General features: G+C 52.7%; 1 protein-coding gene and 1 long non-coding RNA gene across 2 annotated transcripts; one reads left to right on the top strand and one right to left on the bottom strand.

The window, feature by feature from the left end:
• The first annotated feature begins 33 nt into the window (after positions 1-33).
• LOC140259583 (uncharacterized) lies at positions 34-14,384 on the top strand. Its single transcript, XR_011905418.1, has 4 exons — positions 34-76; positions 7,468-7,680; positions 9,642-9,745; positions 14,261-14,384. It is a non-coding gene; the product is annotated as an uncharacterized lncRNA (long non-coding RNA).
• On the bottom strand, positions 57-15,950 carry MMP11 (matrix metallopeptidase 11). Its single transcript, XM_072351047.1, has 8 exons — positions 15,770-15,950; positions 7,462-7,703; positions 6,811-6,954; positions 6,021-6,154; positions 3,205-3,452; positions 2,749-2,962; positions 900-1,157; positions 57-687 (listed from the first exon to the last, which is right to left on the bottom strand). The coding sequence occupies exons 1-8, from the start codon at positions 15,899-15,901 to the stop codon at positions 554-556; spliced, it is 1,506 nt and encodes a 501-aa protein (XP_072207148.1). The 5' UTR covers positions 15,902-15,950; the 3' UTR covers positions 57-553.
• Positions 15,951-24,312: the final 8,362 nt, after the last annotated feature.

The following is a 24,312-nucleotide window of genomic DNA, read 5'->3' on the forward strand; positions in this document are numbered from 1 at the left end:
TCGTTCCCGCCCACCCGGCGCATGGCGGCGGCGCTGAAGTGAGGCGGGCGGCAGGTAGAAAAGAGGCGCTTTATTGGTACATCGATACGTATATACACAGTATATATAAAAAGAGTTTACACGCGTCGTACAAAAGTTGACGCCCGCGGGTCTGGTTCTGTCCCCGGGAGCGCCGTGCGGACGGGCAGTGTCCAGCACTGAGAGCCGCGGGGGAGGGCGGGCTGAGGGGCTGCGGCCTCACAGCGCGGAGGGCGATGGCGTCGGGTCGGTGTTATGGGAGGGGGGTCCCGTTCCAGGCGGGCCTGATGGCTTCTGGGATGCTATCGCTAGGAGAGCCCGCTCGTGTCTGTGAGGAATGTGACAGATGCTGTTGTATTGATAAGAGACCAAAGCTGGGGCTGCTGCTGCAACAGGAGAGGAGCAAACTTTGTCACTCGTTGTGACAGACGTCTGTTGTGTCAGACCCTGCGCCTGGAAAGAGCCAGGACTGGCAGCGGAGCCCTCTGTGTCTGCTGGAGGTCAGGGATGGAAGGGAAGAGTGGGGGATGCTCCTTCATCGGAAGGAGTTGGAGGAAGGTGTGCAGCTGAAGAAGTCCTGGCTGATCTGACGCGGGTAACCTTCCAGAACCTTCACCTGCACGGGGTCAAACTTCCAGTAGTCTCGGCCTCTCAGGAAATAGGCAAAACCTGTGGAGGAGAGAGGGAGGAGTAGGTGAGATAGCCTTCACTCTGCTGTCAGCACTAGGAACTACTGAAGGCAGCCCATTTGTTCAGCACAGCTGCATAGGCTGAACTGCGGGCAGAGCTGCTGTGCTCGTCACTATTGGGAGTGGTAACAGCCAGGTAGCATCACCCTGAGCACGTGCTCCAAAGCAGGCCCTGTCCCTGCTGCCACTGACCCAACTCATCCTGAAAAGCAGCATCGATCTCCTGTGGGACGCCACGCCAGTCAGCCATGGTCCGGGGGTAGATGTTGTCCACCTGGCGCGTGCGAGGGTTGAAGCGCCAGTAGTTGCCTCCACTGAAGATGTAGATCTTGTTCTTCTCTGCCCCCCACACCAGAGCTGCCTGCACAGGAGAAGCAGGGAGGCCCAGCTCTACAGTTGGTGTGGGACCAGAGACCCGTCTCTCGCCGTCATAAATCCAGTACTGAGAATCTGGTAAGGAGATGGAAAAGGGGAAACACAGGTTCAGAGGTTCTTAGATGTCAGATAACTTGGCATGGAATTGCAGATTGGAGCTGGTGCCTGGGAAGAGTTCCCAGGGAAAGCTGTTCATGAATGGCCACCAAGGGAGTAAGGAATTCAATTCTCCCCTCAATTCAACTCAGTGGTGGGATTGGGAGGACTCTTAGCAGCTGTCTCTTCTGTGTCTGTGGAAGTTATAATACAAGATTTAGCTTTACATACTAGCTGCTAGGCTACCTTTCCTGGCTTCTCACAGGCTCATGGTTGTGGTGTTGGAGAGTCCTGTGTGCATTTGAAAGGATGCTTCTCTTTAGCTGCTCCAGTCAGATGGGGTTGCCTGTAGTTTTTGAGGATGCATTTGGGCAGTTGAATCAGACCTGAGCTTTGAGTTTGCCCTGGTTATGCTGAAAAAGGAGCAGAACCCATTGTTGGTAAAGAAATCCACAAAGCTGTAGAGTTTGACAAGACAAAGGCTGATTCCTGTGGTGTGTCTGTGGTGAGGCGTGGGGCTGCCAGGTGGGTTCAGAAAAGCAAAACGTGTTATGGACTGGCTCAAATAGGGCACATTCCTTGTGTGCCACATGTGTGCATGAGATAGGATCCAGGGATCTGCCCCTACCCTGCCAGCTTATCTGGAGTTCATACATAGTCATGCACAGACATAAGGGAGATGTGGCTGTAGAGAGGCAAGCTACAGAACCCAATTTCTTGTTGCCAAGCTGAAACAGAGGCTGGGAACATATTTGCAGTTTAGATTAAATTGGGAAAAATCTGTAATTGCCCGATGGTATGTAATACTTTCCCCTTATCTCATTTTAATTCACAGTGGGAGCCTGCCAGTTTTCACACTGAAGGTGTGAGGTGAGGCACTAAGCAATCTGTTTATGCGGTAAAACTGCCTGCAGGGCTGCTTGGTGTGATTTCTGGTGCTTGGTCTCAAAGTGCACAGATGGGTCATGCACACTCAGGGCATTTGGGTGTAGTTACATAGTTCTGTGTCCCTGCTATTAAATACACACTTGGAAAGAGAAAACAATGGAGCTTAAATAGGAGTCCTTGCTGGTCTTAAGCTCCAGAGTTGTCCAGGAGGTCTCACCCCACTGTGGTGACTGATGTTGAATCCCTGCAGTGGTTGGAGGTTGCTTGGCTCTGCACTAAGGCTCCCTTCTGTGTGGGCTCATAGTTTTGGGGTGCTAGCAAAACTCAGTGACTGTGGACAGCAATGAACCTGCCCTTTCTCTCCCGTTTTCATCCCAAAGGGAGATGTTACAGGTGTTTCCTTCCTCCTCTGCCAGCAGCATGGCCAGGGCAGAGGCTCAAAACAGTTGTGTTCCAGGGGAGGAGAATGGTGTATCTTGGCTGTGTCTGAAGTAGAAGTGACTCTTTCTACTCTCTTCCCCCCTCAATAAAAAGCTTAAACACAGAAAGAAATAAACTGCGAGGATCTTGATTTGCTGAGTGTACCCTAAGGGTTTCTCCTTGCAGGGACTTGTTGTGTCCTGAATACCCCTCTGTAAAGAAGATTCACTTCTGAGCCATCTGATCCCAGTCCAGCTCTTACCTTGGAAAAACCAGATATTGCCCAGAGGGTCCTCGAAGGTGGCGTCGACAGAGCTTGGGATCCCCTGCCAGTGACGTGAGGCCAAAGCTGGGTAGCCAGCCTGCAGCTTTCCAGCTCGGAGCCGCCACACGTAGCGAGATGTGAAGAAGAACAGCTCTCCTCGGATGGTGGCTGCAGCATCAAAAGCTGTCTCACAAGCATTGGGCTGCACAGCCTGCCAAAGCATGGCCTGGTGAGGGGCTGGGACCCATGAGAACCACCCTCACCCAGGCTGGGTTCAGCTGATGAGACATCCCCATGTCCAGGATGTTGCTCTACAAGTGGGCTCAGTAGTGTGGGAGAAAAACAGGCATCAGACCATGTGCAAGCCTGTTGCTGGCCCCATGGTGTGGGCAGTCCCAGCAGCTGAGAACAAGCCATGGTGTTAAAGGAGACAAAGACAAGCTGTTCACTTACCTTCACGTTGGTGATCTCATTTGTTTCAAGGTCTGGCTGGGGCAGCTCTGCTGGCTGTGTTGGGGTTGGGTTGGGATCCAGTTTGGGTTTCCCATAGAGGTACTGGATACCTTGCTTGTCATCCTCGCTCAGACTTAGTGGGTAGCGGAAGATGTAGAAAGGAGACATCAGTGACTTGGAGACAGTTGTGTGCTGCAGGCCCAGCACGTGGCCAAATTCATGAGCAGCCACCTGGAGGAGGTCAGTGCCTGCAAAGGGACGAGACAGGAAACACTTGTGCCTGTTTGTGTGAGATGGGCAGGCTGTGCTTACAGAGAGGATACTGTCCTACTGGGTTTGTTGCTGCAGGTTGTCAGCTCCTGGCAATGCACTGAGGTATGCTCTAGGAGTCTGACATGCAGCAATAGAGATCTAGCTTGCAGATTGTTCCTGGATAGCTCTATACCTTGTTTGAGTGTGTATTTTTAAGGAGTCAGAGGGTATAATTGAGGGATTCATTGATTCCAGAGCACTTAGAATTTATATGCTCAAGTATCAACCTGGGCATGTTGGTAATCTGTAATTCTGTCTCCAAGGGCTTCTGCGCTCATTAGCTATCAGGAAGATGAGGGTTTTCCACATACTTTTGTAGAGAACTTTGCAGAAGGAAGGAAACCTGCCCTATGTTGTGATGTAGGTGATGGGTGGAAAGGTCGTTTTTTGTTCACCCAAGCTTGCAACAGTTGTTAGCTACAGCTGTCATGTAGCAGTAGCATTTGTATCGTGCCTGCTGTGGCAGCTCGTGGTGTCAGTGGGGACTCCTCCGGGGACAGCTGGCGAGTGGTGCAGACAGAAGAGGGAGCTCACTTATTGCTTGCGTATGGACTGTGGCAAGAGGAGGGCATTTAAAGATAAACACACAAAAATTCTTTGAATATCATGACCTGCTCTTCTTCACCAAGCTCAGGCAGTTGTATGGGAGACTGTATTTTGGGAATATGTGATCTGACAGCATCTATAGGAGAAAAGTGTATTTCAGTAAACAAAAATGTTGCTTGGCTGGCAGATGTTATTTAGTTTCCAATAGACCCTTTTTGAAGTTGATACATTTTAGGGAAGTCTGTAAGGAAAACATTAAGCAGTAAAGCTTGTGAGCAGAGGCTGTTTGTTGACAAGTCTCAGCGTATTCCTTCACTTGCCATCAGCCAGGAACCCTCCAAGCTGCAGCGCAGGGGATGAGAAAGGCAGGGATGTGAGTCAGCTGGTCTCACTGCTCCAAGTGGGATTTCCCTGCTGGCCCAGGGGAGCAGGTCACTGCTCAGCACCGAGATGGGGATGCAGCTGGAAGGGTGGAGGGGAAGGTGAGCCCTGGTCTTCCTCTCCTGTTCAGCCGCATGTAGAAGTGATGAATTTTTGCAGCACTGATGCAATTAATTCAACACACCTAGGTCAGCTGACAAAGCGGGATCTCTGTGTCAGTGATTTATTACAAACCTTCAGATACTTGTGTTTAGCTTGGCAGTCTCCTCACTCAATGCTTTCCAGTGCTGGCAGATCTGCAGCACTGCTGTCAGATTCTCTGGGGAGGAGAAGGACAGCACGTCTGCAGGAGCTGAGCTGGGTGCTTCGCTGTCTCTCACTGAAGGTCCTCTGCATGCAGTTCTGCTCCCTGCACAGCTCTGGGCTGACCCCAAGGCACCTTACCCCCTTTGCTCTGCTGTCTATATAATGAGGCTAAGGATTTTCCTGTCTCTGAGAGCTGAGGCAAAGATTAAACCGTGTTTATATCATAAAGCTCTTTTCAGCATATTAAATAGCAATTAGCTGCAAAGACCTTTTCTAACATTTATTTATGGAAGGCAGAGGGGGTAAGGGCCATGGAACAGGGCTGGATTCTGATGGGAACTGGCATCTGTTTTGACAGTTCTGGTTTGCCTCCAACACTGACTATGAGAGAATGCAGGAAATTCTTCAGCACAGGCAGCCCCAGCAGGAGGTGCAAAGTGGCAAAACCCACCTGTCCCTGTAGCAGAAAGGCTTCAGGAACAAGGCCTTGTGCTGAGATTCTTGTATCAGGGTGGCATGGACCAAGTCAGAGATGTGACAGTCCTGTCCCTCACAGAGCCAACCTGGCATTCACCTGACAGAGCTGGACTTGAGGGGGGACCCATCTGAGCCCTGACATTGATGTGGACAAAATATCTGGAAAACCTCAGAGGGGTGGAGATTTAACCCAGGCTTTGTGATTGTGTCTTTGTCCCTGTGCTGGTTTTGGTGGCTCTTGCAGAAATGGATGCTTTGGGCACAGGTCCAGATGGTCCCAAGCAGTACTGTGGTATCACATGGATACTGACGCCAGGCCCCAAATGCCTGAGCAGTGAGCTACCAGCTCAGATCTATTATTAGCAAAGAAAAAAAGTCTTGACTTGCAGTGGTATTGTTTATGGTCAGAGCATTCCCAGGGCACACGGACAGAGATGGAGCCTGGGTAGCTTCCCTTTATGGACTTGTTTAAAGGGAAAATACTCTGAGGGCATAGGGCATGCAGAACTGAGTCTGAGGCCTGATTGCTATGTTGTCCTTTGGAAGCCACTTGGTATGTCACCCAGTGTGTGAGCCTGTGTCTGCTCTGGGAATCCAGGGTCCTGGTGCTGGGCATAGGCTTTGCAAAAAAAAAGGTCCAGCAGGCTTGTAAGTGGCAGGAAGTGACAATACATCCCACAGGAATGGTGGTTGCATTTCAGTTTTACAGGGCCCTGCTCAAAGCACAGTTAAGTATTCTCTAAGTGTGCTGACAGGCACCTGGCACACCACAGTTCCCTTAATCGGTACCATACCCAGGTTGTTCCCGATGGTCCAGGTCTCATCATAGTCAAAATGGACATCTCCTTCCCGATGTGTCTTGGGGAAGAATGCGTGTGCCAGGATCCCTCCGGGCCCATCAAAGGGCAAATTGTCACCATGCCAGTACCTGGAGAGAAACCACAGTGCACTTCAGATCAACAGCCATGTGGCTCAGGTGCTTGCTCAAGCTTGAGCCCACTCTTGACAACAGAAGGAAACCCATGAGATGTGACTGCTTTAGGGAGCAGAGGGTGGCACAAGCAAATACACAGAACACAAATCACATCCCTGCTTGGAGAGTCTTCACTGCCATTCTCAGTTCTGTGCAAACAGACCACAGAGGGAAGTCTTTGCTCCTGTGCATGTTTGGCCAGCCATTAATTTCAGGCCAAGAGCCAAAATTCATTTAACCAGGAAGTTATATTTGTCTTCAGGCAGACAGTTACATTGTTCTGTCAGGGGACAGGATGGAGGACCTGAAGATGGAACGTCAAAACAAACACTTAGGGAAACAGCCTGTGGGCAGAGAAATGTAAATATACTCAGAAAGTTAATGAGGGATTAGTAACGGTACTGTGCATGGCCAGCACAGAACAGCTGCATTTACACTAAGCGTCCCACATCTGACAGAAAAAACAAAAACATGCCCAGCTCTGAGAGCTGAAATATGAACCTCTGTGTCAGTGCCCGTGCTGTGCTGGCAGCTCGGCTGCAGGCCTGGGATCTCATACACAGAGCTGCTGCTCCACCTGGGAGCAGCGTGTTGCTACCCACCACGCTCACCTTGTGAAATCAATGACTATGTCAGCCCGGCCCTCCTGAACCTCAGTGAAGGTCAGTGGTGTCACATCACTCCAGACTTTCAGAGCCTCCTCAATGGTCCTTCTCACCTTGGTTTTGACAAGTTGCCACGGAAATCTGATAATTCTGAAAGGCAAAAGACACCACGGGAAAAGAGCATCAGCCACTCCCTCATAGCACCAAAGCATCTCCAATCCAGAGAAGTTCCATTCTAGCACCCTCTTCCACCAGAATCATGTTTATGGGAACATCAATAGCAGCAGCATAAAATGGACTTTTAAAAACAAACTGTGAGTTCAGCCCATGGAGTGATGGCTGTGGGGGCACAAAAGCACAGCAGGAGTGTACTGGTGGCAGAGGCACAGCTCAGCATGCAATGGGGTTTGATATGGGGAAGCAAAGGCATGCACTGGGGTGCTGCTGTGGGCAGGCTGTGCAAGTGTTTGGATGGGAGAGTGAGCAGCTGCATTTACAAGAATGTGTGTGTTGGGTGCAGTCCTGCGGGTGGTTTGGTGTGTGGCTGCTCTGCTTGTATGAGCACATCACAGCATGCAACAGTCAGGGGACATGAGATGGAGAGTTTTAGGGAGGGAGAAGTCATTCAATCTTACTCTCATTTCACATCTGTCTTACTTGTAGGTGAGATCAGTCTTGTCCCAGCGTCCCCCAGAAAGGACAAAGCGTTTCTGCCTGTTCCGCCCATTCTGGCCGTCCGGCAGCACCGGGAGGTCTGGCACACCACAACGGGGTGGGTTCCAGCGTGCTGCCTGCTCATCTGCACCCATGGGATAGCCCTTGGCAGGCACACCAGTCCCCACCAGGGATGAAAGCCAGGGACTCTGCTCCTTCCAGGTATGATGTTTTCGAGATATGTCCTGGAAGAGAAAAGCAAAGCTGTCACTTCTGTGTCTGGGGTATGAGAGGTCTTGATGAGAGGATGAACAGCAGACCTGCAGACCTGCAGAGGTGAATTCTACCTCTCCCTGGTCTATTCCCTGGCTGCTAAGGCATGTCCTGCTTCCCACAGACATCCTCAGTTCCCTGGGTTCTTGCTCCCAGGCCAGGTCACACCTGTGAACAAAGGCTAATTCCATAGCATCTCTAAGCCTACTTTTGGTCCACATTTCCTTGACAGCTGGCCAGCATGAAATGCTTTTGCAAGCTGTGGTTGAGAACCAGACCCTCCAAACATGAAACAAATCACTTAGAGAGGGAGTAAAATCTTCCACTTTTCCCCACATCCTTTTAGCTCGTATTCCCTCCTTGCCCTGATATCGGTGATGTGAACCTTTAGTTCCCAACACATGGTTGTGCTCCCTGTTCTCATTCCTGTGGCTGTAGTGTGTTAAGCAGACGCCTGGCATGGCTCAGGGGCTGCACAAGCTGGAGAGAAGGATACATAGATCTGGAGGATGACAGTGCCCAGTGCAGAGCAGCAGTGACTGTTCCTACAGTCCCTGTCACTGTCTGAGTGAGAGAAAGACAGGACCATTTCCCCTTGCCTCACTCTGCCTGTGGATCTGCTTTTAGTAAGGTCACTCCACGCTCTCACACTTAATTAGAAAATTGTGGTTCCTCTTGGAAGCATTAATCAGTGCTAATTAGCTGATTTCCATTGGTTTCCCAACTAGCAGCAGGATTATGGGGCACAGGACCACCATGGTACATAAGTCAAGCTTAATCCCCAATCTGCTGTGAGGCATGTAGGGTGAGGGGGTGCTTGATTCCAATGTAACTGTGCTATGTGAGCTCTGGGTCCAAATGCAGCTCTTTTTGCCTCATTCTGTGTAGCCAGATTTAAATGTGCTTGAGCACCAGGAGGGCTTGAGTTGTAACAGTAATGCATCTGCTTGAGCAGGCAGGCTCCATCCCACAGGGCTTGAGTCATGTTTTCGGGGTCCCTTCCTTCCCTTGCAGAGAGCTGCCTTCTTTCAGACCAGCTCTCCCGCCTGCCTACGGACTTAAGGGTCAGGCTGGCGCAATGCCAGTGCTGCCACAACGCCGTGTAATCCGCGTGCTGCCGTCCCTCTGTTTCCCTACAATGAGCCCATTCATGCAAGCAGGAATGAAGTGTGAAGCCCTTGGCATTAATTCCGCTACTGGGCTTTGACTCTGAGATTGCCCCGTGCCTTGGAGTGATGCATGGATGGGCACAGGAGCCAGAGAGGCTGCGCAAGGTGCAGTTCAGGTGTCCAGCTCTTCATATGTCTGTTGCTACTTCATGGTGCTGGTTAGTCCTCTGTGCCAGTCAGCCAGCTGAGGGCTTGGCATCTGCCAGCCTTTGCCTTAGAAACCAGCCTCTGCATGAACCCCATCCTGGCGTCCTGCTGCACTTTCACACACCACTAACAAGTGCAAAGAAATCCATTTTATGTCTTGCACAACAAAGCCCACTCAACACACCAGCCATTGCGTGGGGAATCTATCTAATCCTTTAGTGAAAGGAGGGTGCATGAGCTAGTCAGTCCAAGGGGATGCTGCACAAGCCTGCTGCCACTGAACGTGGAGCCCTGCCAAGTGCAAGATACCTGTTATTCTAAGCTGAGTTCTCTAAGAGTGGCCTGGCATCCTTCCTTCCCAGGCAGTTAATGTCTGAGAAGGACAGCTGGCAGGAGGAGCTCATAAGGATTGCGTCCTGGCCAATGCTTTGTTCTCAGCCCCCATGAGACCCTCTGCCAAGCATACAGTGGCAGCTGTGTCTGCTGATGCTTTTCACCAAAGCCCAGCCTGAAAGGCTCTTGGCTTCCCACAGTGCATGCATTGCTCAGGAACACTCTGCTACCATGGGGTGATGAATGTGTCTGCATCCCCAGGGCCAGGAGGCACCAGGCAGCTGCTTCAAGACTAATGGGGAGCAGGAATGGAGATGGATTCCAGGGAAAGCCTTCGTTATGGAACTGGGACGGAAGTTACTCAGGTAGGCGAGTGGGCTGAAACTGAAGATGGGCTTTCTGTCTTGGCTATGATAACAAGATCTACCCAAACTGCTGGAGGCCTGACAAGTGGAGGAAAAGTCAATTGTTGGCTTTTTGCTAGGAACACTGGCATAAACTGGAGATTATCAATGTCTGAGCAGAGGCAGAGGAGGACAGGTAGATTTTGTCTCAACTGTTTAGTTAACTTGATGTTGCTGGCACAAGCTTCAGCTTTCAGCCATCCAGAACCAACTTTACCTTAAGCAGGATCCTCCCTGCTCCACCTGCCTGCCTGCTGCCATGACTGAGCCTGACCGGGCTTGGGAGGGGACACCAGCAGGTCCCTTGGGTGGAAGCAGGATGTTAGACCTGCCCTGCTGTCCCTGCACTTGCTGCACCCCTGCACAAACAGTGGTAGTGCATAGAGTTTCTCTCTGCCGTCACTACAGTGACATTAGCATGATGGCAGGAAAGGGCTGGAAAATGCCACTGCAGGCACAGCCAGCAAGGGGAAATGTGACGGGCAGAAACCACTTTCCAAACAATGCTCGGTAGGTGTATCAGGCTGGAGATTTCAGCCTCCTTGACTGGACACACCTCACAGCAGTCAATTCCCAAGGCTTAGATATCACATCCTGTCACTTAAGGTTGAATCCCTTCCACCCTGTACTGAAACCACCCATCTCTGGGATACGTATGGGTATTTCAAGGAGCTCCTGCTTTGTTTTCTTGAGCTCTTCATATGTGGTATGCCCTAACTGTATGCTTAGGGGTTTGCTTAGAGTTGTGCTGCTTCTGAACCAAGGACAAACCTATGGAGAAGGGCTTAGGAAGGCAATGGCTGTAGGGTAATCATGAGGGCATCCCTACTCCTCCTATCCTGCCGGCAGAGGAGAAAGAACTGCTGAAGACCAAAAGCAAAGGGAGGTCTCTGCAAGTCAGAAAAGACAGACAGAACAGCCAAATGCAGAGCTGGGTCAGAGCACAAGAGCAGTGCCTGCAGGAAAGATGGGAAACCAGACAGCGTGAGAGAGCCTGCCTCACCCTCCAGCAATTCTCTCCTGAGGGCTGCAGAGGACTGAGCCTGCCAGCTCTCCTCAGTGACAGCTGATCCCCAGCCCATGAGAATCCTCCCATGCATATTCTGCCTCTGAGCCTACAGCAGTCTGCAGCCCCTTCACTGTCCTTCACAGGATAACCCACAGTCAGGGATAGTGAGTGCACACAGGGAGCAGCTTTCCACTGGGGAAGAAGCCAATGCTTTGCAATGGAGACCAAGCAGCAAAATTTCTGCAAGTGCAGAGGGGCTGCCAGGCCTGAAACACAGAGCAGAGAAGAGCAGAGGAACAAAACTGTACACATAGAGGGCCATTCAGAGAAAGTACCTCTTCCTAACAGCCTTGTGACCAAAAGGCTGAGGGGGAACTGGAGGGAAAGAAGATCCCACGGGAGAGCAGAAACCATTGTGGAGGTGCTGACTGCCCACTCAGTTCCTTGCAGCCGTCTCAGTACTCAGATTCTGTGACACAACATACATCTCTCTGGCTCTGATGGGGCCAGATGAACATCAGCCAAACTTCCCAGGAAGTGTCCCAGCCATCCCGAGGAGCCAGGAGCATCTTTAACCTCTTTGTGTTGGGCAGCACTTGTCCCCCAGAAAGTGAAGCAGCCAGAGCAGCACAGCTATAATGGATGTATAAAAAGCCTCAAGAGCAAAGCCACTGCCAGGTACAGGCAACTCCAGTGCTCTCCTCTGACTGGGACCATCCTCTGCTGCCCGCCCTGAACTTAAACTTGTCTTCTCTGTCATGCATGTAATTACCTACATGGCTGGGCTCCTGCTGACTCCTGCAGCACAGACATGAAAGGAGACCCCCCCTCCCTGTCAGATGGTGGGGACTGGACAAGCTACAGCATGAATTCCATCAGTCTTGGATACTTCCCCTGTCGCTGAAGGCTGTTTTCTGCTGTGGGATGAGTAGATGGGCTTTGTCCCCACCTCCATGTCCCTTCTGCTGCTTTTCTATTTCTCCTTGTTTTCTTCTTCTGTTACTCAGTGTTTGGCATAGTCCTAATATTTGCTGCCCCTTTGGCTAGTAGGATTATCCTCCTCCCATCCATGAGTCTGCATCTTGGAGCACTCCTCCCCCTTAGCTCATTGTGAGGATAAGAGCAGATATGCTTTCTCCTGTGGCTCTCATGTACAACAATTCCAGCATGTCTTTTCTGTTTGCTGCTGGGCAGCTGTGCCCTCTCAGTGGTTCTGCACCCCTGAACAGGCTCTTGGTGATGCTCTTGCCTGACATCAGCACTGGTTTCCTCAAGCACAGAGTGCTGTGCCCAGTATTTTGGCCAGCCTGCTTCTCATCTCAGCATGGATCTGCAGGGGTTGGATTGGAGCTGCACTTAGAGCTGCTAGTTAGCAGTTAAACTGGGGTCACCCCATTCTGGAGTAGAGAGTGAAAGCAGACCATAAGTGCAGCACTGGATGGTCACAGAGTTGTGAATGCTGTAACTGAAAGCCCACAGCAGAAGAATTTTTTTTGTGCTGCTGGTCAGAAGGCACAAATAATGGACAACATGGAAGAAACGTGCAAGCAAAGTCAACAGATCATTGGTCCTTCTCCCTGAACACGGCTCTCTCTCAGCCCCTCTGAATTCTTTACTTAAGCCCTGAGCCCTGTCCTGCTGCACACAGAGCAGAGGGGATGCAAAGGACAAGGACAAACTTTGGCCAAACGAGGCCAAACAGGAGGTGCCGCAGTTCCTGGCCTTCACACAGTTGGAGGTTCCTCTCTGCTCACTCCCATACTACACAGCACCACCAAGCACGACCTCCTGGGGCCTGACGGTTTGTTTCTGGATTATTTGATGATAGTTGTTGTTGGCAATGAAAGAAGGAAAATGTTTATTTTTCCTAAGCAACACAGAACATGAAACATTATAGACTGCAAATGTTTATGCCCACAGTCAGAATGAAAAGGCTCAGGCTCTGATGTAACAGGAGAAAGCAAATGAATAAACACTGCGGGACTATTTTTGTTATCAGACACTTTAATTACATGACAGTTTGTGAGTCTGGTCCGTCATTAACACTGCAGCCATGCTGCTGGTGTCACCCAAGCAACAGTTTGCCAGAAGCAGCAGTACTTACAAATTAAACAAGCCCCAGGATGCCAGGACAGTGAAAAGTTTCAAGAGCCCTTAGGCTGATGACCTAGAAATCCCCTTGAAGACAAGAAACCCATCTAGGATGCGGTACTCTCCAGCCAGAGGAGGAAGGGCTGAGATTTTTTTTGTTCATTGTGCATTTACATACAAGCTGAAGTGAGTGATGAGCGACTGGTGCTCAACCCAGGGCCAACAGCCAGGACATCTCCCTCTGGTACAGCCACCAGGCACAGTGGTGCCCTCTGCAGATCTATGGGGGATATTCTGCCCTCAGGGAATGCAGGCAGCAATCTCCAAACCCACAAGACAGCACTGTCCCCTTGCCTGACCTGCTGGAGGTGTCCAGTGGGCTTTCTCCATCCATGAATTTTCAGAGTCACTTAAGTGCAATGGTGTGAGACTGTGATGCCTCTCTGCTACCTAAATCCCTCTGTGAGGAGGACAGCTACAAGCAGGCTCAGCATGAAAAGTTTCCCACAGGAGCCCCTTTTTGAACAACACCTTCTCCCTGCTTCTGTGAGCCGCTCTGAGCTGTGGGCCAGGGCAGGCTGCACAGGGCAGTGAGTAAAAGTGAGTGTATGCTGCAGTGTGGGGTCTTCACAGAGTGCTCATCTCCTCTCTGCCCTTTTCTCCCTTTCCAGCCTGCTTTGTCAGCTGCACCCCATTTGCCACACTGCAGGGTGTGTGCGTGTTGCATGTGAAAGCACAAACACAACAGGCCCACTGGAGAATAACTGCTTACATGTGTCTTGAGTCTCTCCCAGAGCAGAGGATAAACATGCCTAAAATTACCCCAGCACTCATTTCAGTATTTAAATAGCCAAACCAAACAGTGCAAATCAAACCCTTCCTGCTGGAGCTGCCTTGCCAGCTCCGCTTCCCGCCCGCAGAGCTGGGGGCTGCAGGAGAGCAGTGTAGGGATCCCAGAGCAGTGTAGGGATCCCAGAGCAGTGTAGGGATCCCAGAGCAGTGTAGGGATCCCAGGACTATTGGCTTCAGGGCAGCATGCAACTCCCAGGTGATGGTGCTGGCAGCTGGGGAGGTGCCATTGCTTTTCCACAGAGAATTTCCCAGCAAACGGAGTGACTTTGAATTCCCAGGGGAGCTGAAAGCAATGCAGGAATTCAGCACGCGCCCATGCACTGCCCAATGACTGCACTTCTTTTGTTCTCAAGTTTTACTGTGGACACCAGACACAGCCCGTGTTTTACACTCAGTTTTCTCTTTCTTAGGCATTATGGTAGAAGTGAAGGAGAGCTACAAAGCTTGCTACAAAGACTGCAGCTTCTTAAGCCCAGCCTTAAAATGAATTTTAACCCTTTGTTCCCCTCCCTTCCCAACTACAGCTGTTGTCACTTGGTGTTGGAGCACCCAGCAGCCCCATTGTGGGTATGGGGCATTGACAGTGCAGCCCTCACCCACCCCTCGTGCTGGCACAGCCTGAGGAAGTCACCATCTTCTGTCTCAGAGGAGCAAGCCTCCTTTCTCAGCTCAGCCCTTTGGCTCCCTTCTCATTCATCACTCGACAGCACAAGGTGCACAGGAAGGAAAACAGCTGCAGTTAGACATGGAGAAACATCTCTTTGTGTGGAAGGACTAAAATTAGCCAGGAGAGCATGTGATGCCATGGCAGAGCTCTCTTATGAGAGAGGGCAGAGAAGGGGTGAGGCCAGAAATTCATGTGTAGGCCACTGACAACCATGCAGTCCTCCACTGCTCCACCCTGCAGCGTACCCCAGAAGGGGCACTGGGAGTGGGATGAGGCATGTTGCTGTCACCTTACTTGCTGAGAGCAACCACTGTGATGCTGGCTGTACTTGGAGGCACCAGAATGCCCCTCAGGAGCCTCGACACCAGATAAGGAACATGTACCCAAAAGGAAATCCGTTTGGGATGATCCTTTCTATCTGTAAGGATGGAAAAACATCTGTCCATTGCAACACCCAAAGCAGCGCAGCCACTCTCTGCAAAAACTGAATGAAATGTTGATTTACGACCCCGAGCTCCACGTGGCTGATCAAACACACCAGCACAAGATGTTCCTTAGCAAAACATATTTGTAGGGTCATCACGTGAAGTTACTCCAGCCAAGACAAAAGTATGAGCACTAAGGATGCAGAGTGCTAGCCCGGGCTGAGGAGGAAACAACCTCAGGGCAGCAGGCTACCAGCTGGGGACCGGCCAGCCCCTGCAGCCAGCCAGCAGATGCTCGCACCTCGGAAGGAGCACGAACGGTGCGAGGACCGGACCCACGTTTGGAGGCTGTGACACACATGACTGTGTCTCCCGTCCCCTGGGAGCCTCGCAGGTCCTTGCCGGCAGCAGGACCAGCCAGCTGTGGGCCCGGCCTCACCTTCCTCAGAGGCACGGCTGAGCCAAGAGCGGTGACATTTGGATTGGAATAATACAAGCACTTCGGGAGCCGAGGCTGCTCGGTGCCAAGTCCCAACCCACAGCATCCTTAGCAGCCGAGTTAGAAAGTGCTCAGATGACAGAGCTGATAATAAAACCATCGGCAGACCCCGAGCTAATCCCCGCGGGCTGCTGCCGGCCGTTCGCTCTGCCGTCGCTTTATGGCACACCGGTGCAACACGCGCTAAGAAGCCAACGAGCCGCTCCCAGCACGAGCCGCTCCCGGTTCCTCCTGTTGCCGCTCCCCGGCAGAGCGCCGCAGCCGCATCCCAGGTGCCGGGACCCGGCGGCCCCTGCCGCCCGCTCGCCCCTCCGCTCCGGCTTTCCCGTCTCCTCGCTCTCACGCGGAACGGCCGGCTCCGCTGCCTTTAAGGCGGGGGATCGTCTCTCAAACCCTCTTTGTCCCGGTGCCCGCCCGGGGGGCCGTGCCCGTCCCCACTCACCGGCTTGTGGCGGCGGGCGGGCGCGGCGGGCGCGCAGTGCAGCAGGGCGGCGGCGAGCAGCGCGGCGGCGGGCAGCGGCGGGCGGACCATGCCGGGCGGCGAGGAGCGACCGGGGCGGGCGGGCTCGGACATGGGGCGGGGGGGGTCCCGCAGCGCCTTTTATCCCCCCGCGGCCGCCTGCCCTCCCTCCGCGCCTCCCTCCCTCCCTCCCTCCCGCCCGCCGCCGCTCCTGCCTTTTGTTCTCCCCTCGTCGGGTTACAGCCGTGCGGGCCGAGGGGATGCGGCCCGTCGGTACCTCCGGGCGGAGCCGCCCGGGAACGGGGCCGCCCCGCCGCTCCCTGACCCCCCCCCGGGCTTCACGCCCCGATGGGAGGGAGAGAGAGCGGCGCCAGGAGCCGCGGCCGGACGGCGCGGAGCCGGCGGGGGCTGCAGCCCGGGCTGGGGGCGAGAGAGGAGGAGGAGGACGAGGAAGAAGAGAAGGAGGAGGTGCGGGGCTGTTCGCTGCTGCCCCTGGGCTGACAGTGCTGCTCCGCCTCCGGCCGTCTGCATCTACAGCGAGGCAGCACCTGGCTGCAAGTAACACGCTCTGCAAGCGCTTCCTTCCAGCCGCGGAGCTGGTTGCTGCTCCCACTGGGATGGTGTTCGAAGTTGGGACCGCTCAGCGGGGCAGGCCTGGGAGCGTTCGCCATTCTCCGCCCCTCGCGTGCTTTGAGGTGCCACTAAAGCTCTTGGAGCTGCCCCAAAGCGGGTCAGAAGAAATGGGTCAGATGTTTTGCTGTCAGAAAAGGACCGATGCCCGGGACGAGGGGAGCAATTGGGGGGGGGGGGTGGGGGGTTGGGCAGTGAAGGTGTTTTCCGGTTCCCCTCCCCGGGATGAAAACCATCCCCTGCACACCTGGACCTTGCAGTGCCCACAGGGAAGATCTGATCTCCAGATTTAACACAGGAAATGTGCCTGCACCACTGCTTTGCATTTGTGGGGCTCTGCGGGAGCCCCTGTGTGTGCCTGGCCCTTCACTCAGCATCCACAGGAAGGCTTTCCCTGCGCAGGATGCTTAGGAAAGGGAAGGAAAGCTAAACCTTCATTTTGGGGATGCCAAAGCCTCCATCCGCTCAGCCTGGAGATGCAGGCAGGCAGTGCACAGCTCCGGTTTCTTGGTTCCTGTGGGGAAGAGGCCCCGCACTGTGTCAGCATCCCCTCAGCAGAGTTTAACTGCAAATTGGTTCAAGAAATGCATGCAAATAAGGAGACTTTGATCTCTGTCTGCCCGTGCTGTTGCATGGGGAGTGGGCAAAGCTTCCTAACATCCCAGGCTGTACGACTTTTATTTGTAATGAATTGTTCATGTTTTACTTTATGGAAACCATATTTAGGATGTAAATACTCAGTATGATAAGCAGATGCAAGAAAAATCAGCCTGGTGGTGGCCTTGCTTGGACAGCACTGCAATGCTGAGCAAAGGGAGGTGAGGCAGAAAAGCAAAAGCTCACCTGGCACTGTGTGCCGGGCAGTCGAGGATGATGTCCTGACCTGACCCTGCACAGGTCTTCTGTGTAGAGCTGTAGAGCTCCACACCTGCTCAGAGCTCCAGCCCCACTGTGAGCACCAGGGCTGACAGAAGCTGTCCCTTATTGGAGTGGTAGACTAGAGGTGTCCCAGAGGTCACACCTGTGGGAGCAGCCAGAGGGGAGAAGCAGGGAAACATGTTTGCAGGGCTCAGGCTGCATGCTGTGCAGTGTGCGCTCCACTGCTCTGGAATATACAGCAGTTCTTACTTTCTTGCCTTGCTCTGAGTCAGACAGCTGGGTTCCAGCAAGGAAAGCTTTCCTGCCTTTGTTTTGCTTTTCTTTAGGGTCTTTCATTTGAGTGGCTGTTGTCTCTGGGAGCTCAGGGCCTTCAGCCCATGCCAGTCTGTTGGTGCCCTGGGGAAGCAGGGAGAGGCGTGGGAGCAGCCTGCGAGGCAGCGACAGGCAGCTTGGCTCTTCTTAAAAAGGGAGACTTGGGAAGGGGGTGTTCTGGGAAACACAGGCCTTGCAGAGATGGGACCATGCGTGAGAACAGCCGGTTCCTGCCAAGACACTGAGCACAAAAGAAAGTGCATGGTGTGTTTGGGATTCCAAGCATTTTCCAGCAGAGCAGGGACATGTTCAGCAGCAGGAAGATGGCCCACTGAGTGGGTTGGGAGCTTGTGTGCTCACCTTTTGCTGACAGCTCTACATGCAGCCAGCACAAATCCTTTCTGCTAACACTGCTCTGCTTGGAGCTCTCACAGTCACTGTCTGCCTGTCCAGCCCTCATCCTTATATCAGCGTGCAGCTTGCGGAACGTACAGAGGATTCTGGCAGAGGAGTACAGGGCTTCCACCCCAACTCCAGAGCACCAACAGGCTGATGTCTCTCAGTGCAAGTGCAGCCTGCTTGCTTTCCTGCAGCACCTGTTGGGCTGGAGCAACCTTTGGGGATCAGGGAGCTCGTGGTGGATGCAGGAGATCCATAGGAACCTTCATGACTGGGAGGTCCCACCAGTCACTGACGCTGCTGGAGCAGCATACCCATGCATGGATCTTCTTGCTCGACAGCTGCCTCAGTGCCTGCTGGTCTGTGAGCTGAGGCTGGGCTGCATACTTAGTTCCTTGATGCCTGAATTGTGATGGGGCTCAGACCACGAGCAGTTGTCCAGCCAGAGCTGCCATCAGGGATGAGAATGGTGGGGATGTTTGTAAGGCAGGGGTCAGCTGTGTCATGTGTATGATGAGCTCTGTAGCCTCAGAAACAACGAGCATGGGGGATTCCCTGCCCTTTTGCTTGCAGCCAGCCTCCCCCGCTCACTTTTTCCAGCTCTCTGGATAATCCCTGTTTAGCTGGATGTGGGGGACAATTTGCAGGGCCATAGTGCCAGAACATCTTGTTCCTTGGGTGCTAATCATGACATGAGCCTTGCAAGGAACCACCGGCCAGCGTTAACAGTGTGCAAGACGAAGGAAACAGCAGTTCTGATTTCTCTCTGTTGTGAATAGCAAAGAGCATAACTCTCAGTCAGTGGGCCATTTCAGTGTGAAACAGCAGTGAGACGCTGCTGTGATACTTTGGACTGAGAGCAGGAGAGAGAAGAGGTCTGTGAGAGAAGGGAAAGGGGGAGGTGAGAGATAAACTGAATTTAAATGGATTAGGCCTGTCTGTCCAAAGTCCTTTTGTTTCCTGCTGCATCCCTGGTGTGACTTTCGCAGCTGTGTTCTGTGGGGCTGAGGGCCTCAGGATCCCTGCAAAGTCAGCAGGAGCACTGCAGCTCTGGGGCAGTGCTGTGAGCAGCTGGAGGAGGGTCCTGAAGCCAGCACCCCAGGACAGAGAAACCCTCTTGGTTCCTCTGAGCTCTTTCCTTTTCCCTTGGCAGGTGATGACCTCATGAATTGTCTCCATCTCCACTCCATGGGTAATAAATGAGAAAGCATCACCATCAGGCAAGTCAATGCTCTCACCCTCCTATTTTCAGAGGTTCTCTTCTGCTTTGGTCCTGGCGTCATGTTTTTCCCCAGGCAGCCAAAGTGGATGTTTGTGCAGGTGCTGCTGGTAGGTGCAAACAAGGCTGGAGGGCATATATGGTGAACTGCCCTTGGAAACACCAGGGCTGGGGAGGATTTCTCTCTTGGACAGCCCTTGAGTTACCAGGTGCTGCTCCTCAGCGGGCAGCCCAGCGCATGGAGGTGGGGAGGGAGCAGCGGGAGGACTTGGAATCAGAAGCAGAAAAGTACAGTAACATCTGATGTAAAATATGTGAACGTTTCTGTTGGTTGGCGAGGCGCTTTGATTCAAAGCTCTTTTTAGTTTTTAATGAGGTAACTTGAATTGTGCGAGCTGTCCTGGATCCAAGCCATGTCTCTTGACAGCTCCAAAATAAAGGATTTTTTCCCCAGATGACCAGTGACCTTGATGAGGGGACAGCAGCCACCCTCAGCAAGTTGGCTGATGATACAAAGTTGGGAGGACCGGCTGACATGCTTGAAGGCTGTGCTGCCATTAAGAGAGACCTGGACAGGCTGGAGAGCTTGGCAGATGAGGTTTAACAAAAGCAAGTGTAGAGTCTTGCACATAGGGAGGAATAATTGCATACACCAGTACAGGCTGGGGGATGACCTGCTGGAGAGGAGCTCTGCTGAGAGGGACTTGGGTGTCTGGTGGATGACAGGTTGGCCATGAACCAGCAGTGTGCCCTTGTAGCCAAAAAGGCCAATGGCATTCTGGGGTGCATTAAAAAGAGCGTGGCCAGCAGGTCAAAGGAGGTGATCCTCTCCCTCTACTCTGCCCTGGTGAGGCCTCATCTGGAATACTGTGTCCAGTTCTGGGCTCCCCAGAACAAAAAAGACAGGGATCTCTTGGAAAGAGTCCAGTGGAGGATCACAGAGATGGTGAAGGGCCTGGAGCATCTCCCCTATGAAGAAAGGCTGAGTGAACTGGGGCTGTTTAGCCTTGAGAAAAGAAGACTGAGAGGGGATCTGATCCAGGTCTATAAATATCTGAGGTGTGGGGGGCAAAGAGGCGAGACCAGACTCCTTCCAGCAGTGTGTGGAGACAAGACAAGGGGAAAGAGCCAGAAACTGGAGCATAGGAAGATCCACAGAAACGAGCACAATAACTTCCTTACAGTGAGGGTGACGGAGCACTGGGACAGGCTGCCCAGGGGGGTTGTGGACTCTCCTTCTCTGGAGATATTCAAGACCCACCTGATGCCGAGCTGTGTGACCTGGTGTAGGGAACCTCCTTTGGCAGGGGGTTGGACTCAATCTCTGGAGGTCCCTTCCAACCCCTACCATTGTGTGACTCTGTGATTCTGTGCCTTCTCTTTAACCAGGCTCATACAACAGCCTTGGTATGAATTTCTAGAAAGTTTTGGTTGGGCCAGAAAGTTACCCACGGGCCACTACTACATATTCTGTGTTTGTTTTTGACTGACTTTCATTCAAACTTCATCAGCCTTAACTTTTTTGAGTTGCAACTGCCTCCAGCTCTGGGATTTGCCCCCAGCGAGCAGCTCTCCGCTCCACTGTGGTTTTGTGGGCATCAGTGGGCTCCAGGCCACGGTGTTTGTTGTTAATCAGCTCCTGGTCTGCGCCACGAGCTGTGCACAGGGCTCTGGTGAGAAGCACTGCCCACAAGGTAAGCCTGGCAAGAAAAACACATCCATCTTCATGTCTTTTGGCCTGAGATGGAGTTTCATCTGCTGGCGTATTTCTGGCAGAGGCTCAGTGCATAACAAAACTCACCTCAGGTGCCAGACGCCTGGGAGCCAGCTCCCATTTCTGGTGAGAGGTGTCAGCCCTGGCTAGCAATGAGCAAGCATGGTGAGGAGCTGGTGGTCATGGCACACACTGTATATAGGGATGCTGACCCAGCAGAGCCCCCATGGCAGCACGAATCTGCCTGCGTGCACAGCTGTGTTCATCCCCAAGCAAAAGGACAAAACCCTACGCCCTGTGAGCAGCCCCCAGCCCAGGTGTAGAGCTTTAAGCCCACAGTGTGGACCCAGCAGAAACAAGCAGTCCTTGGGAGGCAGTGAGCCAGAGCAGGAGCACGGAGCAGTTGGCTGCAGCCTGCGGCTTGGTGTCTGATAAGGAGGTTGCTAGTGCTGTCTTGCAGCATATTCAGTCTGCCAGTTTTTCTGCAGTGAAACGTCCTGGTGGAACACCCCCCACCCTTGATTCTCTCTGATCCCCTCCAAAGCGGAGCTGAGATTGGAATGTCTCCTGGGATACAATTCCCTCTGGCCTAAGGGGGATTGCATTAATAAAATGCAATATGAGATGTGAAGGCACTGGGGGAGGGAGGCAGCCAGGACTGCTGGGACAAGGCTGTTATGAACATGCTGTGGGTCTGCTGGAAATGTCCCATCCTGTCCTTCCTCCCTTCCCCTGTCACCAGCACTGAGCTGTGGAATTCAGGGTGTGGGTTGAGATGTTCTTCATGCACGTTTCTGCTCGGGGCAGCCAAACTCCTGGTCCCCCTCTCACTCCCTCCTCAGCAAACAGCACTGAACCAGCAGGTACCTCTCCCCAGCACCTCCCTCCCACACAGCCTCCCTGCCACTGAGACCCTCCTGCCTCTCCACATCACTCAGGGATCTCCTCAGCCTGTGCTTTTGCCTGCAGTGAGCTGAAGCCAGACAAGAAGCATGCAGTGTTCCAACGGAGGAGCACAGGGATGTCCTCTGCCTTGAGCTCAGCACTCTGCAGGGGAAGCTGCAGCTGAAAGAGCATTTCAGTAACCACAAACCAGTTTAGATCCATAGTTCCCTGTGCATTTGCAGGGGCTGTTAGCCTTCCACGTGGAAAGAAAACACCATCAGCTGCTTCTACAGAGGACAGAAGAGAAAAGCAAAGATACTTCCAGCAGAGAACAGATGTTGGGAGTTGCTGGGCCGGGCAGAGTCAGTAGGGCAGAGGAGAACAATGGGGTGATTGAAATCCATGTGATATTTTGGAGAGCTGAAACAAAGGACCTTGAATCACAGGTGGTTGTGAACCGCTTGCAGAGTGGCTGCACCATCGCTCAGGGTCTTTCAGGCTGCCATATAGGCATTATATCCTTGCTTGGGAACAGGGGGGATCTGAGGGAGGTAGCCTGTAAACGTAATATTCGAGTTCAAAGCAGTAGCTGTTCATGAGTTGGTGCTAACAGCCTCCTTAAAGGTCACAGATGCCTCTGCCTGAGACACGGCCCCCACCCTCACTTCCATATTCACTTGTGTGTTGTTCCGCTCAGACTCCTCTGAGCCAGGAGCCCCCAGCAGCCACGAGCCATAAGCAGACATAAGCAGCTTGGGAAAACTGCTGGGAGCAGCTCTGGAGATGTGTGCTGTGTCTGCCGCACAGGAGAGAGAAGTGAGACCAACCAGGGAGCAGAGCAGAGCAAAGTGGCCTCTGGGCAGACATTTGGATGAGGAGGAAATGCCAAGCCCCAAGCTCATTGCTGGGACAGAGCAGGTAAAACACAGAGCCCTGTAAAGGCGTGATCTTGCTCCAGGGCTGCACAGCAGTGCTATCCCCTGCGAGGGTGTGAGAGCTTGCTGCTGGAGACTCCATTGAACAGCATGGCAGATCCCATCGGGATAAAGGGCAGCAGACTGCAGCCTTATTACTCAGCTTCTTTAGCTAGACACAAAACAAACGTGCTGTGATTATTTTGTTGTGTGCTTACACAATCTGTTACGTTGAAGGAAACAAAACAGGGCTCAGGTTTGCCCTCTTGCCTTGTTCTTAGTAAATTCACACCATTGTCCTCGTGATCTGAGTGTCTGCTGGAGATGTTTTGGAAGAGGTGATCAGTTGTGCTCCAGCAGCCAGGCCCTGGGATTCAAGTGGGAAACACTTGTGATCTCATTAGGAAGGGCCTTAATACCAGAAGTGGACATACACGAATGAGTTAAAACCATTCAGTTGCTTTGTGAAATGTATTGAAAACTACGCTGCTCATCTGTCGAAACTTCACAGCTGTTGAGATCGCCCTCAGGGCAAACCACATCCAAGAAATGGCATGTAGATCTTGGGAGCACAAGACTTGAAAGATGAAACTGCGCTCCGTAGCGCTGCCTTTGCTTCCCATGCAGTCACATCCAGCCATCTGCTGCTCCTCCGGTTGGACACTTCGCTTCTTCATTCCTTCCTTTCCCATCTCTGATGAGAAAACATCGGCTGTGGAGCTGTGATGTGCCACCGAGCATCGCCTCCCTCCAACAGCAAGAAATGTGCCCGTTTGCACGTGAAAGGTCTCTGAGTTACTTCTAATGCTGACAGCCCGCTTGGTTTCGTTTTGTTGGTTGCAAGTTCTGTTTGCAAAAAAAAAAACTTCCCAGGATGAAAGAGATGCTCTGTGTGGACTTGGGAGGCTGAACTCAAGCACTCAGCACCAGCAAAATTAGGGCCAGCCAGGGCTCAAAGATAAAAACACAAACAGGACATGAGAAACTGCAATACGTACTCAGTCATAAGTGATTCATGGAGTAATTTTGAGTAACAAACACATTGGGAAGAACTGGAGGTTCTGTTGCTTTTTGTTTGTTTGGGATCATCCACAAACATTGGCTCATTCCTCAGATGCGTTCTTTCTCTTTGAATAGCTTGCCCAGATCCCTGAGCACCCATCGTGTGCCGCTCGCTGCTAACCCAGATAAGGTGAATGCACTGCCCAGATCTGCCCATGCACGCAGTAATTGGGGCACTCCAAGCGCAGACGTGTAGCTGGGGAGGCTCTGTGGGCATCTCCAGGTGGGGATCTGCTGCCTGTGATGTGGGGCAGGGATGGACGGGCTGCGTGCTGTGCTTGGGCAAGGCTTCCTGGGAGCTGCGGGTGGCACTGAGCCCTTCAGCAGCACTGCAGCCTGCTGAGTGAGTGAGCGAGGAGGGCGGCCGGCCCCTGGTGGGGGAAAGGAGGATGTGTGATGGAGGCAGAGGGCTGCATTCCTTACCTGTGAAATAACCCCTTGAAATCAAATGCTCGGGGAATTCCGAGGTCTCTGCAGCAACATTTCGGTGGTGACAGTGTGAGGGTTTCAG

Source organism: Excalfactoria chinensis, chromosome 16, assembly GCF_039878825.1.
Source record: "Excalfactoria chinensis isolate bCotChi1 chromosome 16, bCotChi1.hap2, whole genome shotgun sequence".
Classification (NCBI taxonomy): domain Eukaryota; kingdom Metazoa; phylum Chordata; class Aves; order Galliformes; family Phasianidae; genus Excalfactoria; species Excalfactoria chinensis.

Bases quoted from the DNA above. Each gene is read 5' to 3' on its own strand.
- MMP11 (XM_072351047.1), bottom strand. From the start codon at position 15,901: ATGTCCGAGCCCGCCCGCCCCGGTCGCTCCTCGCCGCCCGGCATGGTC. The intron at 6,955-7,461 runs GTAAGACAGATG...TTTGCCTTTCAG, and splicing joins AAGACTGATCTCACCTACAA to AATTATCAGATTTCCGTGGC. The intron at 6,155-6,810 runs GTGAGCGTGGTG...GTTTCTCTCCAG, and splicing joins ATAGTCATTGATTTCACAAG to GTACTGGCATGGTGACAATT.